This window comes from Callithrix jacchus, chromosome 3 (genome assembly GCF_049354715.1).
Source record: "Callithrix jacchus isolate 240 chromosome 3, calJac240_pri, whole genome shotgun sequence".
NCBI classification, from domain to species: domain Eukaryota; kingdom Metazoa; phylum Chordata; class Mammalia; order Primates; family Cebidae; genus Callithrix; species Callithrix jacchus.
Window position 1 is genome coordinate 94242753 of NC_133504.1, and position 18672 is coordinate 94261424.

At 34.6% G+C, this 18672-nt stretch overlaps 1 protein-coding gene and 2 long non-coding RNA genes across 10 annotated transcripts in view; 1 reads left to right on the forward strand and 2 right to left on the reverse strand.

Annotated features, from left to right (window-relative positions):
• Positions 1-16237, forward strand: part of CENPE (centromere protein E) — an 81287-nt gene extending 65050 nt beyond the window's left edge. For all 8 annotated transcript variants that reach the window (XM_035293209.3, XM_035293210.3, XM_035293211.3 and 5 more), the window contains 7 exons: positions 2260-2478; positions 4014-4199; positions 7650-7762; positions 9177-9274; positions 11169-11352; positions 13121-13407; positions 15862-16237. In XM_035293209.3, coding sequence (XP_035149100.3) covers positions 2260-2478; positions 4014-4199; positions 7650-7762; positions 9177-9274; positions 11169-11352; positions 13121-13407; positions 15862-15956 — 1182 coding nt within the window. In that variant the 3' untranslated portion in view covers positions 15957-16237. The remainder of the gene's footprint in view (positions 1-2259; positions 2479-4013; positions 4200-7649; positions 7763-9176; positions 9275-11168; positions 11353-13120; positions 13408-15861) is intronic.
• The window catches only part of LOC144576518 (uncharacterized), an 803862-nt gene that overhangs the window by 604578 nt on the left and 180612 nt on the right, over positions 1-18672 (reverse strand). The gene's annotated exons all lie outside the window — the stretch shown is intronic.
• The window catches only part of LOC118152236 (uncharacterized), a 97908-nt gene that overhangs the window by 48874 nt on the left and 30362 nt on the right, over positions 1-18672 (reverse strand). The window lies entirely within an intron of this gene.

Genomic DNA, 18672 nt, shown 5'->3' on the forward strand with positions numbered 1-18672 from the left:
CATATGTTTGTGTAGTTCTTTTCTCACAATTTAATTTCATCTGTGAATTATATTGGAATCATATCAAAATAAGGAATGACACCTTTTAAAAAAGTTTTTCCATGGAGAGTTCATCCCATTTATTGATTAGCCAGAGCTAGCAAAATAGGAGTTGGCTATTTCAAGAAAAAAACAAAAAAGGTCAGTAGAGAAAGGCATACAACCCATGTTTGGATAATATAATCTCTATTTATAATTCAATGTTTTTCTTATAATATTGAGGATCCAGTTGTGATTAGAGAGTAGATATTTCTATTGTGTGGATCAGCATGAGCATGTATATGTGGCTTCTTCCAGCACATAAGAGTAGGCATTAAGAATTTGGTATGGTGTGAGGTCAGTAGTCCAAAGTCAAGGAGTGTCCAGGATGTCAAGAACACAATGAATTTAAGATCTGAGACTGGTAGAATGACCACAAAGCCACAACGAAGTTACGGTTGAGACCAATAGGGCAATCATGATGAGAGCAGAAAGTACAATCTTTATGAATTAGGAAATAAAGAAATCAGTAATTTCAGAATTAGCCTTCAATATAAGAGTACTGTTATTCCCTGTACAGAAATATAAGATATCAGATTAATTACCAACAATCGGTAAGTTATTTTCCCTATTAACATTGAGGTTTGTAATGAAGCAGGAAAATAGATCATTGTTAACTTTCTAGCTGTGCTATTAGACATCAGTTAATGTTTCATTATCAGCCATAGCATATATAATTTTAACCTGTGTAATTCTTCAAGTTCTCTTCCTATGTTAGTACAAATCTAATAAAGTGAGATTATCATCTTGCAAATCAATATGAATCCTCTCTAGTCACTATTCTATTATGACATACTACATACTTAGCACTATGTTAACTAACAAATCATATAACCACTGTGCTTTATTGTCATCCACATCCAACATCTGAAATTTCAGAAACTGATGCAAACTACAAAGAATGTTCACATTCTTTTAAAGCACTATTTTAGAATGTTCTAAACAATGAATGTCAGTATATATACTGTCCTAGAATTTTAGGTTTCTTTTAAATATGTATATCAAGATCCCTCATCCCCTGAGTGGATGCCTAAAACCATGGATGGTACCAAACCCTATGTATTTTGGATTTTTTTTTTTTTTTTTTTGGTGGAAAAGCGACTTATTAGAGAAAGAAAGACAGCTTCCATGCTGTCATAGGAGGGGAATATTCTGTTTTTTCTATACACACGTATCTATGATAATGTTTAATTTATAAATTAGGCACAGTAAGAGATTAACAACAACTAATAGAACAATTATAACAATATACTATAATTAAAGTGATAGAAATATGGACTCTCCCAAAATATTTTACTGTACTCTTTCTTATGATGTGAGATGATACGATGCCTGCCGATAAGATGAAGGAATATGAATGACATAGACATTTTGATATAGTCTTAGACTGCTATTGACCTTCTATATTCCTGAATCCATGAATAATTCTTACTTGAAGTAAAGGGCGTGATGTCACTTTTTTCAGGAGATCCCTTGCTGAAGTCTTCACAGATGCTCAATGCTTGCTGGTACAACACACTGTCATCAGTTGGAACACATTTCTGTTCTTGTCTTCCACCACAAATTTAATGCCTTTTCTAGCTTAGCTAAGAACTTATCACACACTGTTGTAGGTTGAAATGCTACAGCAAAAACACTATGAATTTCTCTTTCCTTCTTCACAATTTCGAAGATTCATTCTAACCATAGATCTTAGCAACCTCAACATAAGTTTTTTTTTCTTATTGAGAACTTTTACCTTTTTAATTAAAAGAAACAGTTGACAGCTTCACTGTGGCATATCTAAATTGCCAGCATTACTACTCTTGTGCTTTGAGGCCGTTATTAAGTAAAATAAGGGTTACTTGAACATAAGCACTGCAATACAGCAGCAATCAGATAATCAAGGTGGCTATCTAGTGACTAATGAATGAGTAAGTAGTGTGTACAGCATGGACATGCTGAACAACAGGATGATTTACATCCCAGGCAGGACTGAGCAGGATGACTCAAGATTTCACTGTGCTACTCAGAATGGTGTGCAATTCAAAACTTGTGAATTGCTTATTTCTGGAATTTCCCATTTAATATTTTAAGACCACTTTTGACTGAGGGTAACTAAAACCATGGGAAGTAAAATCGCAAATAAGTGGGGACTACTATAAATCTTTTTAGACATAATGATATTTTAATATTCAATAGGCAATAATGAATGAATCAACAGAGTTTGAGGAAAGAAGTACTGCCATATCCAAAGAATGGGAACAGGATATGAAATCACTGAAAGAGAAAAATGAAAAACTATTGAAAAACTACCAAACATTGAAGACCTCCTTGGCATCTGGTGCCGAGGTTAATCCTACCATGCAAAACTATAAGAATCCTCATGTTACATCAAGAGCTACAAAGTTAACCACAGAGGTATATAATTTCTTATAAAATGTTCTTTAATTTGCAGCTTTATTAGAGTTTAGAGCAAAATTATAGTATTGGATATACTTATTACCAAACATGAATACATTTATTGTTGTGTGTGATGGGCTTGTTTTTTATTAGTAGTTCTGTGGCTGTCATTCAACTAAACTAATTATAAAGCTAGACATTATTAAGATCTTATCTTTGAATTATGCAACAGATAAATCATACCTTCATTTGGTTATTAAATTTATAAAATATAGTTTAAGTTGCTACCACTTAAGGTATAATTACCATATAAGTTTTCCAAAGCATGTGACTTTCTATTAAACTGTGATCTATGTCCGCATGCAGAACAAATATTAGCTTGGAAAGAAATAGCAATTTAGCTTTTCTCTTATTATCATCAGCATATTTAATATTGCTTAATGTTATAATCACAATAAAAATTTAAGAGGTTAAAAATATAACAAGATTGTTATGCAGATTAATTTGTGTCTAAAAACCAGTACCTTATTTGAATGATCCAGTTTATTAACTACTCTTAGTCGGGAGTCTAACAACACGTGGAAAATGTTGTATTTTATTAGCACACAAAATGATTTAGTGGGGAACCCAACAGCAAATTACAATTTATCATTTTTACCAAAATAAATACTTGTAATAAAACATGAACCACCAACTTAATGAAAACTAGAAGATCACTAGTATACAGTGTTTTGATTTGCTGATCATTACAGAACTCAGTGAACTGGTAGAGATAAAATAGAGGAAATATGAAATCCATCTACCAAAATAATAATTAAAGAAAAAAACAAAAGGAAAGTCAATCTTCAATGACCCAAGAAAATAGCCTAACAGATAATAAAATATATGCAGGCAGATGAACTGAGGTCAGGAATTCGATACCAGCCTGGCCAATGTGGTGAAACCCTGTCTCTACTAAAAATACAAATATTAGAAATTAGCTAGCTATGAGGGCACACACCTATAGTCCCAGCTACTAGGCAGGCTGAGGCAGGAGAATCGCTTGAATCCAGGAGGTAGAGGTTGCAGTGAGCCAAGGTCGTGCCACTGCAATCACTATGGGCAATAGAGTAAGACCCCTTCCCAACAAAAAAAAGAAAAGAGAAGATTAATGAAAGTAAGGGGAAAGATAAGTTACATATATTTACTTTAGAGAGTCAAATATCACTATTTTTTTGTGTGTTTGTTTAAAATATGAGTGCTATTTAATATACTTAGTACTATGCTAACTAATAAATCACATAACCACTGTGCTGCTTTCAACTGCATGTTTTAAGTATTTGCAGACAGAGTATAATATAAACTTTTGGCATTTTCAATCCAAAAATCATCATCTAAATGAAGGAAATAACATGTCTGTAGATTGAATGCTGTTTGGCCTCTTTTTGCTATCCTTTGTTAATACAATCTGTGAAAAATTAACGATATCTAAATATGATCATCTCTGTCTCAAATTTGTATACTGTGATTCTGTGTTCATGATAGAGCTTATGAACATGCGCTTTTTCTAATAGAAAATTCAGGAGCTGGAAACTTCATTACGTGAAGCTAAAGAAAGTGCTATGCATAAGGAAAGCAAGATTATAAAGATGCAAAAAGAACTTGAGGTGGCTAATAACATAATAGCAAAACTTCAAGCCAAAGTTAATGAATCAAATAAATGCCTTGAAAAACAAAAAGAGACAATTCAAGTACTTCAGGTAACTTAAACATAAAAATAAAAGTTGTTTGTTTGTTTGTTCAACCTACTGAATTCGGAAAATATCTTGGTGATCTATTCTTCCCTATCAACACAACTTTCTATTACCTATGTGTATCTGAAGTTCAATACTCAAGAAGAAGCAATGTAACTTAGAAGTGAAATGGAGGAGCATATTGTCATGTAAAATATTATTTTTATCATGTTGGAAAAATAATTTTTTAAAGACATGTTCTTTATACTTTAAAGTGTATTTTTTTGTTTTTCAAAAAAATTGCTTATCAATATATGTAATACTATCAGATACATTTTTAAATTATTTTCTTTCTACTTACTGCCCCTGTTACTGAGTCTCACCTGATGTCCTGTGGTCTGAATCTGACCTGTTTTGGGGGGAAGAACCGTAATTTAAATGTTTTTCAACTTGAATGTCATTAGACAAATCACATACTCATTCATCACTATTTACAGCTCCCTTTTCTTTTAGTTCCAGACACTTCTCCTATTTCTGCTACTTGAATCTGATCTGAACTGGCATATTTAAATTTGCTGTTCTGCTCCAGTGTCTCTTCACACCAGTTAAAATTAGGAACAGGTCAAGAATGCCTGCTTTTTTCATTATTTAACATTGTTCTAAACTTCTGGTCTATTCAGTGAGACATGAGCAGAGAGCAAGAGAAAATACTAATTTTGTTTTTAGAGAATTGTTGGTATAGCTAGAAACTAAGGAATTTCAACTGTAACATTTTAGAATGTTGTAATTTTTTAATATTACAAATAATTGATCACAGTTTTTATTCAACAAATATTTGCTGAGCACTCTCTATGTGTCACTCACTGTTATAGATGCCAGTGAAAAACACAGAGTCTGTGCCGTCAAGGAACTTACATTTATTTGAAGGAGACAGAAAATTAATTAAAAATGTAAAATATAGAAGGTATATCTTTATGTATGAATTAAGAGGTATAAGAGGTATATATCTCAAGTGGCAAAAAGTGAAATGGAAAAAAATTAAGCTAGATAAGGGAGTACATGGTTCTGGGTGAAGGTGGACATGTGTGGGAAGAGATATAATTATATATAGGAGGGTTGGGGAACATCACACCAGTAAGATGATCTGAAGGAAGTGGTAGGGTGACTATGTGGCCAGGGAGAAATGTTCCAGGCAAAGGAAATAGCAAACTGAAAACAACAAGAAAGTTAGGGTATCCGGAGCAGAATGAGCAAGAGGATAGAGAAAATAAGGTAAGAAGTAGCAGAGGCCAGATCATAAAGTTCCTGTAAGCTATTTTAAGAACTCTGCTTTCTATTCTGGGTGGGATAGATCCAAGGCTTCTCAATGGGAAAAGGAGAGTCTGATCAACTAATGATGCTAGACAACCAAACATCCACAAGCAAAAAAAGACACAGAACTTATAATTTTCAGAAAAATTAACTTAAAATGGATCATAGACATAAATGTAAAATGCAAAACTAGAAAACTCCACAAATATGACATAGGAGAGGTTCTAAGTGACCTTGGCTTTTGTGATTTTTTTAAGATATAATACAATAAGTACAATCCATAAAGAAAAAAGTCTGGTAAGTTGGATTTTAATGAGACTTAAACTTCTGCTTTGCATGATGCTGTTAAGAGAATAAAGAGAAGCCACAGACTGGCAGAAACTATACACAAAGATGAATCTGGTGATGGAATATACAAAGAACTCTTAAAACCAGCAATAAGAAACAAATAACCAGTCTCAAAATAGGCAAAAGATATGAACAGACATCTTACCAGAGAAGATATGCAGATGACAAATAACCATATGAAAAGACGCTTCACATCATATGTCATTAGAGAATTACAAATTAAAATAATAGACCATTACAGACTTACCAGAATAGCCAAAATCCAAAACTCTGACAATACCAAATGCTGATGTGTGGAGCAACAGGCAATTAATAACAATTAATTGCTGGTGGAAATGCAAAATGCTACAGCCATTTCAGAAGACGGTTTGGCAGTTTCTTACAAAACTAAGCATACTTCTATGATCAAGCAGTTGTGTTCCTCAGTATTTACTCAGATGAGCTGAGAATGTATGTTCATACAAAGGGCTGTATGTTAATAGCTGTATTCATAATTGCCAAGACTTAGACACAACCAAGCTATCTTTTAGTGGGTAAAGGGATAAACTGGTACATTCATACAGTGGAATATTATTCAGCAATTAAAAGAAATGAGAGGGCCGGGTGCAGTGGCTCATGTCTGTTATCCCAGTACTTTGTTTGGAAAGCTAAGCAGTCAGATCACCTGAAATCAGGAGTTTGAGACCAGCCTGCCCAACATGGTGAAACCCTATCTCTACTAAAAATATAAAACATTAACTAGGCATGGTGGTGCGCGCCTGTAGTCCCATCTACTCGGGAGGCTGAGGCAGGAGAATTGCTTGAACCTGGGACACAGAGGTTGCAGTGAGCCAAGATTGTACCACTGCACTCTAGCCTGGGCAACAAGAGCAAAACACCATCTCAAAAAAAAAAAAGAAAGAAATGAGAGGGCCTTACATACATATTGCTTAGTGAAAGAAGTCAATCTGAAAAGTCTACATACTGTATGATTTCAAGTGTATGACATTTTTAGAAAGGCAAAACTACAGAAACAGTAAAAAGATTAGCAGTTGCCAGGGATAATAGAGAAGAGAGGGATGAATAGGCAGAGCCCGGGGATTTTTAGGACAATGAAAGTATTCTGTATGATACCGTAATGATGGACATGTGTCATTTTACATTTGTCAAAACCCACAAAATGTAGAATACAAATAAACTGGCATGCAAATTATAGATTTTAATTAATAATAATGTATCAGTATTAGTTCACTTATAACAAATGTACCATACTAATGCATGATGTGTTAATATGGGGACAAAGGAATAGGGGACACTGGATATATAGGAACTCTCAGTATTTTCCATTACGTTTTTCTGTAAACCTGAAATTGCTGCTTTAAAATGTTGTTTTACATCACTGGATGGAACTATGTTTCAGTACAAAATATACCTAGTAATGCTTTTTTTGTGACTTGAATTTAGTTCTAGTTTGATGTTTACATCACTGCTCCAACATCTTTTTGTTTCATTTTCTGATTTACTTTTTCCACCCATTTTATTATTCTCAACCTATTTCACTTTATAGATATTTTCAATTGGAAAAAAATAAATATTTTAAGAAATAAAAATCATGTTTCTAATTATAAAAGCTTCAAATAAAAATTCATGCTTCTAATTTCATATTAGCTTCAAGTAGACTTCATATCAATATCTACATATTCAGTTAAAATTTATGCATTTTCCTATATTTGCTATTTTTAAATGTCATCAGAGCAAAAATAGTTAACCATTCTTTAAAACTGGAGAAATTGAAGCTGCTCTAATTATTATTTTTATTTTCTCTAAAAAAAAAATTAGGAAAAAGTTGCTTCAGGAGCTAAGCCATATAAAGAAGAAATTGAAGATCTCAAAATGAAGCTCATGAAAATAGACCTAGAGAAAATGAAAAATGCCAAAGAATTTGAAAAGAAGTATGTATTTGTCTTAATTGAATGTGATTTTAATAGCTTAAATTTTCTTCCTAAATTACATACACTTTCAGTAAACTTTTTAAAATACAATTTATGAAAATATTGTTAGTGTTCTTTTTTAAAAAATATAAACATCCACAAATTCTAAATATACTAAAGTCTCATTACAAATGCAAAGTTTTTAAAACTAAGCACAATTCTGATCAATTAACACAGTCTTTGAACACTTCATCAGTCATGTATAATATAAACAATTTTAAGTTGCTTTTTGATGCCTGATAGTGAATATTGAGAGAGAGAGAGAGAGAGAGAGAGAGAGTGTGTGTGTGTGTGTGTGTGTGTGTGTGTGTGTGTGTGTAGCAGTTTGACAAAGGTTTCTGTTGGTTCTCTTAATTTCATTTGTTGTTACTGTGTTTTTGTTTAAAGGTTATATTTCCTTTTAGTTTATAGTTGCCTAGAGCTCAAGAGCAAATCCTCTTTTTATTGATTTATAGGTAGCATTATAACAGCATGCCTAAATTCTTTGTGGTATAGCATAATGAAAAGAACATAGAGAGTCAAGGAAACTGAATTAGAAATATGTTCTCACTTACTAATGCATCACCTTACACTATTTATTCTCTCTGGTCCTTTCTTTCATAATCAATAAGTAAAGATTTATATTAGAGGATTTGTTAAGATGCCTTCTGGGTCTTAATACTTTTCATTCATCCTATAAATCTTGAATAAATATTTAATGATCTCTTATTTTGCCCAGGAAGTAGCACTCAGAATTTTCATGCTCTTTAAACAGCCTATTGGTTTTAGTGAAGCATATATCTATTAGGTTCTTAAGTATGAAAGCAATTTTACTTATAGAATAGGGTCACCAGATACATTCATAGTCATTAAGTTATCATTGCTGATTAATGCCTAAACTAACGACTCATAAAATGTCCCTTTCTACTGGAGAACAAGTGATCGACTTTGACCTTTGTAGCATCTTAGACCAGCGCTGCAGACAGGGTTTGCCTTCCTGACCATGTAGAAAGAAAGCTGCACTTTCTTTTTCATGCTTCTGGTAATTATACCTTCAAGATATTTCTAGGACTCCATGGTAAAAAAATAATTATGTAATTATAATTTTGTTCAATATCCAATGAATAGCTATTAGGCTTCCATAGGTTTAAAAGAACTGGTTTCTCAATATAAGAAAATCAGACTGTCCTTGCACCTGAGCAGAATGCTTCTAATTTGATGGCATTAGTGCCATAAGAAGTATGACACCTGAGAGATATCACGAGGGCTTATCTACTGCCACTTATAGGCGTTATGTCAACGTGATGTATTTGAAACTCCTTCACAGCAGTTCTGTTTATTCCCCTGTAAAAAATTAGTTGCTGAACTTTTTACATATTTTTATTGTTCTTGTTAGAATCACTGCTGTAAAAGCCACTGTGGAACATCAAGAAGAAGTGATAAGGCTATTGAGAGAAAATCTCAGAAGAAGTCAGCAGGCCCATGATACCTCAAGTAAGTAGAAAATGCAGACATTCTCAGATCCTTTAAATTTTGCTTCTCAACACACAACAGACTTTGAAGATTACTATTATGTATGTGACAGTCAAGAGTAAACAGAAGTTGACCACTAATCTATTTTTAAATGAATTTATTGGAACCGTATTTCCTGTGACATCTTAGTTACAGTTAGCTGCTTATCCATTATAGATTCTTGAAAAATATGAACCCTGCTTTTGTATTATCAATTCTTTAAGAGTGAAGATACCTTCAGACAATAAAAGAATGACTTAACTATCAACATAGAAGTATGCTTCCCAACTTCTATGAAACACATCTTCATAGATTTTAATTGTATGCATCTAATAATTTATAATTGGTGCACAGTAAAAATAAATATTCTGTTCTTAAAACCAAATATATCAATTTAATATTTACTTGCAAAGGTCTTTGAAATTTATCTGAGATATACTTTTTAGATCTGTTGGTCAAATTTCTCAATATACATGCAGTCCTCAAACTACCTTTTTCATATTTCTGTTTGTCATATTCTGAATGAAATGAAAGAATGCTTGACCAGTACTTGGGATAGCTTTGCTCAGTAGAACAAGTACTGAACTAAGTCAGGTACAGATCTCACTTAATGGCTATGTGAAATCATGGAGTTAACACCTAACCTTCTAATTTCTATATGTATATATACTTATAAGGATATGCTTTTATATACACACACACATATATATATACTTATATGTATACACACACACACACACACACACACATATATATACTTACTAACTTATTAACAAGTAACCCTTGACTTCTGCCTTCTATCTTACTCACCTGGCTTATTTTACCAACCATCAATTCTAAATGCCTCTAGAATCCCCCTCAATTAATTACACACACACACACACACTCTCTCTCTCTCTCTCTCTCTTTCTCTCTCTCTCTCTCAGCTCAAACCAAAAGTTGTGGGTAAAAGCACATTGAAAATTCCAAATACTAAGCAAAACATAAGATGATGTTTGCTTATATTATCGTCCATGCGTTTAAAAAAAAATAGAGATGGTGGTGCTAAAGATGTTAAAGTGTTGCCTAGTACCTATTGTAGCTTAAACTTACCTAGTGTCTGTTACAGGATAACCACAGCTCCTACCAGGAAAACTTAAAGGGGTAAAAATAGAAGTGAGGATTCTTTGTTTCAGGAGGTTGAGGATAATTACACTTGATTTGTAGATGACTTTCAGGTACGTAGTGTAACTGAATTCAAAATAAAATAGACATTGAGAATCACCTCCCACACACACTATCCCTCTTTTGTGAATTCCCAGTGACCTAAAGGATTAATCCACTTCCTAACTACCTCATATTTTTATGCAACTTTGCCTACAATTTATAAAACACAGTTTCTTTACACACATAGTGTAGAATATTTAACATGTGCTTTAATATTCCAACATATATTTAGTTAATAAACATGTATTGAATATATATAATGCACTGAGTGGCGAGGTGGACCTCCCACTGTACCTCACCTGTTGGCCACGCACACACTGTGTTGTAACAAGCCCTCCAGGGGAAAACTGATGTGGAAGATGTAGATCAATGAAGGGCAGCTGTAAGTGGAGATGATTGCTATTGCTGCAGTCAGGGTGAAAGATCTTGGTGATCTGGATATGTTATTGGAATTGGTTAAAGGGAATTCTAGAAGCATTTAGAATTGATAGTTGGTCAAATAAGCAGAGGGAGTAAGGTAGAAGGTGGAAGTCAAGGATGACTTCCAGGAAAATAACACTTGAGGTGTTTGGGTCTCTATGATGGCTTATTGTACTTAGTAGTGTTTCCTTTATTTTGAACTTTGGAGACAATTAAAATTATCACCTATTTGTGTATTTGCCTCCCACAGTGATATCAGAACATACTGATTCTCAGCCTTCAAATAAACCCTTAACGTGTGGAGGCGGCAGTGGCATTGTACAAAACACAAAAGCTCTTATTTTGAAAAGTGAGCATATAAGGCTAGAAAAGGAAGTTTCTAAGTTAAAGCAGCAAAATGAAGAGCTAATAAAGCAAAAGAATGAATTGTTGAGGTAAGATTTGCTTATATAATACAGATATTATGCTTATGGCTATTTCACATATCTAGGATATGGTATATGCACATATTTTTTGCAGGTGGTAACCCTTTACTCATTATGGGGAAAGTAATTTTTATAGCTCATATAATATTTTTTTTTAAATTAGAATACTGTGGCTCTATTACTTTTTTTTTTTACTTATTATTAAATATTAAATATTACTTATTAATATTTGCTGTCTGTCAACTGACCTATTCTTAACTAAGCCAAGAAACAGGAAATCAACAAAGACCTTTAAGGGGGTAGCTGACATACACAAGTCCATATACCCAAGCCAGTGAGGCTTTACTTAGAGAAGAACTCCTTACATTCATTATTGTAGGTTTTTAACTTTATAAACAGATCTAACAAATTATTTGGCTTCTACCACAGTGGAAGATTAGAATCTTTTTGCCAAGCATTCTACTATGATATCATAGAAAATAAAAAGCATTAAATAATTTTACAAATAACTAACTCTCTGCCATGAGTGCTATTAGAAACAGAAACAAAAACCAAAAGGACATTATAAAAGAGTTATATTATGAAAGAGATCTAATATTATCTAGGTGTTAGGAGTAGAGGGTTGTTTGATCAGGAAGCCAACAGGCATACCTTGTTTTACTGCCCTAATCTATGTACTGTATACACTGGGAACCCAAAAGATTTCTGTGATTCACTTTATTGCAGTGATGTGGAACCGAACCCACCATATCTCCAAGGTATTCCTGTATCGGAATAGATCTGAAAAATGAGTAGGAATTAGGCTAGATGAGAGGAGAAGAAGGGTAATTCTTCCAGGCCAGGGGAACAACATGTTCACAGGCTTTGAGTCAAGAAGAATAACTAATTGGTGGGACTCAAAGACATCCAGTGTGGCCAGGGTGTAGAGAATGAGGCAGAGTAAAGTGCAAGATGAGGTGCCAGAGGTAACTGGATTCAGATTACGCGGGCCATTATGGGTCATTCGGAAGAATTTGCAGTGGTATCCTAAATAATGGCAGGATTATTGCACTTGAGGGTTTTAAGCCAGTGGCCTGATGAGATCATATAGCATCTTTGGCTGCTAGCATATTATAGAGGGACCCAGTTTTAGAATGTGTTTATGGTAGTTCAGGCAGAAGATAATTTTAGCATGGACTAGGTTGGCTCCAATAGGGATAAAAACAAGGAAATGAATTTGATAGGTAGGATGAGATTGCATGAAGAAACTTGGATGACTGTTAAATAAAAGAGAGTGAGGTCTCTAGGATTGCTTCCCAGGTTTTCTTCTGGAAGAACTGGATAAATGCTCGTAGCATCTCCTGTAAGAAGCAGCACTGTAACTAGAAAAGCACAGTGTAATATTTCTTTTATAGCAAGAACGGTACATCAAAGATTCATCTATCCAGGAGACTAATTCATCAAATTATTTGGTAGCGTATCAATAGATAAGCCACTCTGGATTATGTCATTGATTCATTTGAAAACCTAATGTTGTATTTTGAGTTTTCTTTTCAAGACTCCATGATCATGGAACTTTACTACAGTATTCAATTTATATAGATCTGTTTTGTTTTCTAAACACTGGAAATAGTCAAAACAGGAAGCATGAGGTTAAAATTAAAATGTAAATAGAAAATGGTAAATTTTATATTATATATATTTCATCACAATTTATTTTTAAGTTTTAAATATAAATGTGAATACATCTTAAGAATCAAGAAGGCTTACAGTCTCTCTTTTTTCCTCCACATTAAAGCAATAATCAGCATCTTTCCAATGAGGTCAAAACTTGGAAGGACAGATCCCTTAAAAGAGAGGCTCACAAACAAGTAACTTGTGAGAATTCTCCAAAGTCTCCTAAAGTGACTGGAACAGTTTCTAAAAAGAAGCAGATTACACCCTCTCAATGCAAGGAACGGAATTTACAAGATCCTGTGCCAAAGGAATCACCAAAATCTGGGCTTTTTGATAGTCGATCAAAGTCTTTACCATCACCTCATCCAGTTCGCTATTTTGATAACTCAAGTTTAGGCCTTTGTCCAGGTAAGTAAACATACTAGTTACTTTGAAATCAGAGGGTAACAGTTGGAACTTATCGTTAATATTTGATTCCAAGAGGCAAGTTAGATAAGAGAAGATTTAATTGAGTAAGCTACAATGACAGGCTTCATTTGCTGACTCTGTGTAAGAAAGTTGGTTTCTCCAAGGCACAGCAATGAAGTGTAATCACTTTTAACCCCAAGTGAAATCTTTATTCTACCATTTAAGTGCATAGTTTTGTCCAAAGAGAAACAAGCAACTTTCTCAAGGACATGAAGATAATACTCTAAAAAGAACTTTTACTGATAAGTCTTACCAATTTAATGGACCAAAAGATCCAGTAGCATTATATTCACTTTACTCAAGACAGATAATAGACTTGCATCATTTACCTATTCATTTATTCAATCAACAAAATTGTTTTTAGCCCCTACTATGTTTTAAGGATTAGATCCTGGTGGCATATTGATAAATAAAGCCAGACGTGTTCCCTGCCTTCATAGAGCTTAATTCTGATGGAAGATACAGACAGTAATAAAGTGGTTAAAAAAAAAAGTGAAATTCTAACAGTGCAAGTGCAAAAGACTATGAGGAACATAATAGGTATGAGGAATATTGAGGAAGGAAACTCAGATCAGATCTAAAAGGTTAACATGAATTCTCTTAAAGAGCAGAGTGAAAAGCATCTCAAGCAGATGGAACAGCGACAGCGTTAGGGTAGCTGGGAATATGACCAGGTGAAGAGTTGAAAGAAATACAGTGTGGTCAGAGCACAGTGAGTACAAGCTCATATGGGTGAAGTCAGTGAACCCAAAAAGAGATATAAAAGCTGGAAATGCTGGACTTTTGTAAATTGTATAAAGGAATTTTTTTCATTTATTGTGTAGAGGAAGCCTTTGAAAGCTCTTACGCAATGACAGGAAAACATGAGTTACACATTTTGAAAACATCACTCATCTGTAAGGTGACCAAAAAATAATAGGAACAAGAGTTTGACAGTTGTCTGAACAAGACATGATGGTAGTGTGGACTTGGAGTAGAGATGGAGAAAAGTAGACTGATGGGAGAGATTTTAGAGTAAAATCAGCAATACCAGGCACCGGATTGAACAAAGGAGTGAGGAGGTATCAAGGATCACCCCCAGTTCTGCATGGAGGTTGTCCACAGAAGTGGGGGGCCTTGCAGGAGAAACTGAAACACTGCATTTCTTGTAGTCGTTCTCACACCATAGCATCTATTATGCACGGCCTTTTGTGACAATATATCTACCTACCAGAGGTACCCTGTTATGCAACTGTAGAAATCTAAAGCAACAAAATTGTACCCTAAGAAAGGCAGTTGCAAAATCATTTAAACCTTGAGCAATGTTTGCCGGAGTTTATAAACCTCTACTTTGTGATTAAGAAAAAAATCCATCCATTCTCATCAACTATATCAAAATTAGATCAAGTTGACAGTTTAAAAGTGTTCTTAGGGGAGATAGGTAGGCACAAAAACATTTGGGGGAAAAAAGTTTGAAGTATTCTCTTCATTAAGTAGTATTAAACAAACATATAAGGACCTTCTGTTGGCTAGCTAACACTTGCATGGAACTGTCTATGTTGCCCAGGCTGGCCTTGAACTCCTAGGCTCAGGCAATCCTCCCAAGCATCAAGGACTACAAATGCATGCTACCACACCCAGCTGTAATCACCTTTTGATTTTGTCTGCTAGTGCCAGAGGCATATGCATAATGTGAATTCATCAAACTGCAAATAAAAATGTTTGAGTCCTTTTGTTAATACGTGGATCTCGCTGGTACTGTTTTTAGATAAATAAAAGAGTAGCCTAGAGGAATACATAAATCAAAAACTGACCAATTCAGAAATAAAGGAGATAGGCCCAGCTTGCATTAATACCAGTCTTTTAAAAAGTAAATGTAAGTTTGTACTTTTAATTATAAAAGGTAATCTAAATTACCTTAACAAACTAAGGTAATTGCCAAAACCAGTTATACTATATTTACTTTCATAAATATAATAATTGTAAAATGAATACTGTTTATAAGCACACAGATGCAGCTAAAGTCCTTTTTAAAGGATCATAGAAAGCTTTCCAAACTTGGCTAAATATTGTCTAAAATACTATTTGTTTAGCACACTATTTTGAAAAATAGGAAGAAAGAAAATAAAACTCAGTCCATGTTTGGTTCACTTTGAATTTCAAATTGAAGAATTCCCAATAAAACTTTTTACTTCTCAGTTTAACTATGGTTTTTCTAATTGTTCATTTTAAGAAAAAATGAAGAGTAAACTTCTCCAACTCTGAGGTGAAATACACCATCTTCATGACCAAACATGATGAACCATATTGCCATTTGTCATTCTTCACATCTCTCCTAACAGTCCTTTCTACTTCCAGCTGTGTTGGTTTTTGTATATTTTTATAATAGGATTAATGTTTCATTTTCTTTCTCAGAGATACAAAATGCAGGAGCAGAGAGTGTGGATTCTCAACCAGGTCCTTGGCACGCCTCCTCAGGAAAAGATGTACCTGAGTGCAAAACTCAGTAGACTCCTCTCCATCCCTTTTCTGGAGGTCCAGCATTCCTTGTTTGGAAATGACTTTGTTTATGTGTCTGTCCCTGGTAATGACGTCATAGTACAGCTTAATTTCAATTCAATCTTTTTACTTTATCACTAGAGTTGAAAGATAAGGGAACAGGAAATGATGCATTGTGGTAATTTAGAATGATGATAGCAATTACCTTCTTCTTGCACATGGTAATACTTTTAAAAGGTGAATTGTTTTATTTATTTGTATATTTTGTAGAGAATAAAGTTATTGAAGGAAATGTAAAGTTAACTACATGATTTAGCATATTCCAAAGCATAATACAGACATTAATATAAAACATTTTATTAACAAAATTCTAAACATTTTTAACACCTTACACATTCAATAAATGTAGTTCTGAATCACTGCTCTTCTATATAATGTTAATGGTTTCTTGGTGAGGTAGTCTCTTTTGCTGACTCAGTATTTTGCTATGAATATATGTACACACACTGCTTGGATTTAAATTCTTAAAGGATAGCAGAGGCTATGTCCTCTTAAGTTTCTAGTTCTAATATTCCTTTTACTGTAATAACCACAGAAGTTCTTTCTCACATTTCTGGTAACCTACCTATCCCAATTCCTATACAAACTCTCTAAATTGGTTGGTTTATTATTAGACTTTGTTTTTCATTGCCCCTCACTCTCAGCCTGGAGGAACCTATAGAGCATTTATTCTACCTCTTCATTGTAGACATACAATACCACAGTTTTTATCAAAGTAAAGTTTTCTAAACCTGTAGTCCCCACAGGTATATAAAGCATATATGGATGGGATTCTTGCAATCTGTAAAACTTTTGAAATTTTTTATGAACTTTTTTGTATGGATTTATTTTGGATGAGGGGTTACTAGGGTTTATACTTTGTTTTATATTCTCAGAGAGGCCTGTGATCCTGTAAAACTCCAAGAACTATGGATTTAGAGGATATTTGATATTTTATACCATAAAACAAGTTGTATACCACTTAAAACAAGTTGCATTAGGTTATAGAACAGAGTCAAAGTGATTTCAAGGCATTCTTGGCTCTTTGGTAAGATGCATTCAAAGGGAGAGATTATTGATTACATCATGTCCAGTATTTTAAAGTCTGTGGATTGGATAATTTCCCTTATTTTAACATAGCACCTAAGGAATTCACTAGGACTAAGTAGAAACTGTCCCTTCCTACAGTCTTTTCCCCAAGACCTGTACCTTGAGAGTCTGTCTTCTGCTTTCTCCCTTATCCAAACAAAACACTAACAGACCTGCAGGTTTGATTCTTTATGTCTGTTCCTCCACCGAACAAAAGTAACCCAAAGTAGTGGTTGCATTCACCTGGATGATAAAACTACTTTAAAACCATTGAAAATCTACTAGTTATCAGGTAGCCAGCCTAGTCAAATATTGCTTAACTTTTGAATTTGGGCATCCATTTTCTTCCTTAAATTTGGGAAGTTTGTGGCCATTATTTCTTCAAATAAGCTCTCTCTCCCTTTTGCTTCCACCATTATCCCACACCCTGAACATCTGTTCCCATACATTTTCCCCAGATATCTGCTTGTATAAGTTAGAAAACTCAAAGTGGTTCTTTTGAGTGTCATGAAGCTCCTCATGGGCCACACTTTGTACCTCACATTAGGGATCTGCTGGGACTTGAGTCTAGTTATAGGTCTAGGAGCATAGAGCAGTGGTGGGGTGGGTTGTGAAGAGAATCAGCATTGTCTTGCTTGGCAGCTGTCTCAGAGGAGGTCATTATTATTTCCTCAGGCAATGCAGGATTAACCCCTCAGACAGAGGTGGAAAGGCCATTACCAACCCCAACAAGGTTGGAGAGGCCACTTCAGCTGGCAGAAACAACTCATCAGAATGTAGGAGCCAGCCAGGCATGGTCGCTCACCCCTGTAATCCCAGCACTTTGGGAGGCTGAGGTGTGTGGGACTCTTGAGCCTAGAAGTCCATGACCAGCCTGGGCAACATAATGAAACCCTGTCTCTACAAAAAATATAAAAATTAGCCTGACATGGTGGCATGTGCCAATAGTCTCAGCTACTCGGGGGTGCTGAGGTGGGAGGATCACTTGAGGCCAGGAAGTCAGCATTTTAGTGAGCCAAGATCATGCCATTGCACTCCAGCCTGGGCAGCAATGAAACTGTCTCAAAAAAAAAAGGAGCTCAAGGTTCAAGGCTCAAAGGCTTCAAGGTCTTCCCATATATCCTCATTCCAACTTTTAGAATCTCTCTCAATCACTGTGGCCCATTTTACCAGTAGACACAATGAGGCAGAGTTCACCTTTTGTAATTGCACCAATCAAATGATAAAGACTGGTGTTTGATTTTCAGCAGTTTTAGGCTCATGGCTACAGGAGAAGATCCTCCTTCAGGGCACACCTAGAAGCTCTTAGGTTACTTATGTGGAGTTTGAGCCAGGAATTTGAGTGCCTGAAATCATCCTTTTTTTTTTTTAATAACTTTGCCCAACAACATTAGGAGCAACCAACCAACATTGTTATATTTCTTAGTTTTCCATAAATATTTAAAAATATTATAGGGCTGGTCATGGTGGCTCATGCCTGTAATCCCAGCACTTTGGGAGGCTAAGGTGGGCGTATCATGAGGTCAAGAGTTCAAGACCAGCCTGGCCAACATGGTGAAACCCTATCTCTGGAAGAATACAAAAATTAACCAGGCATGG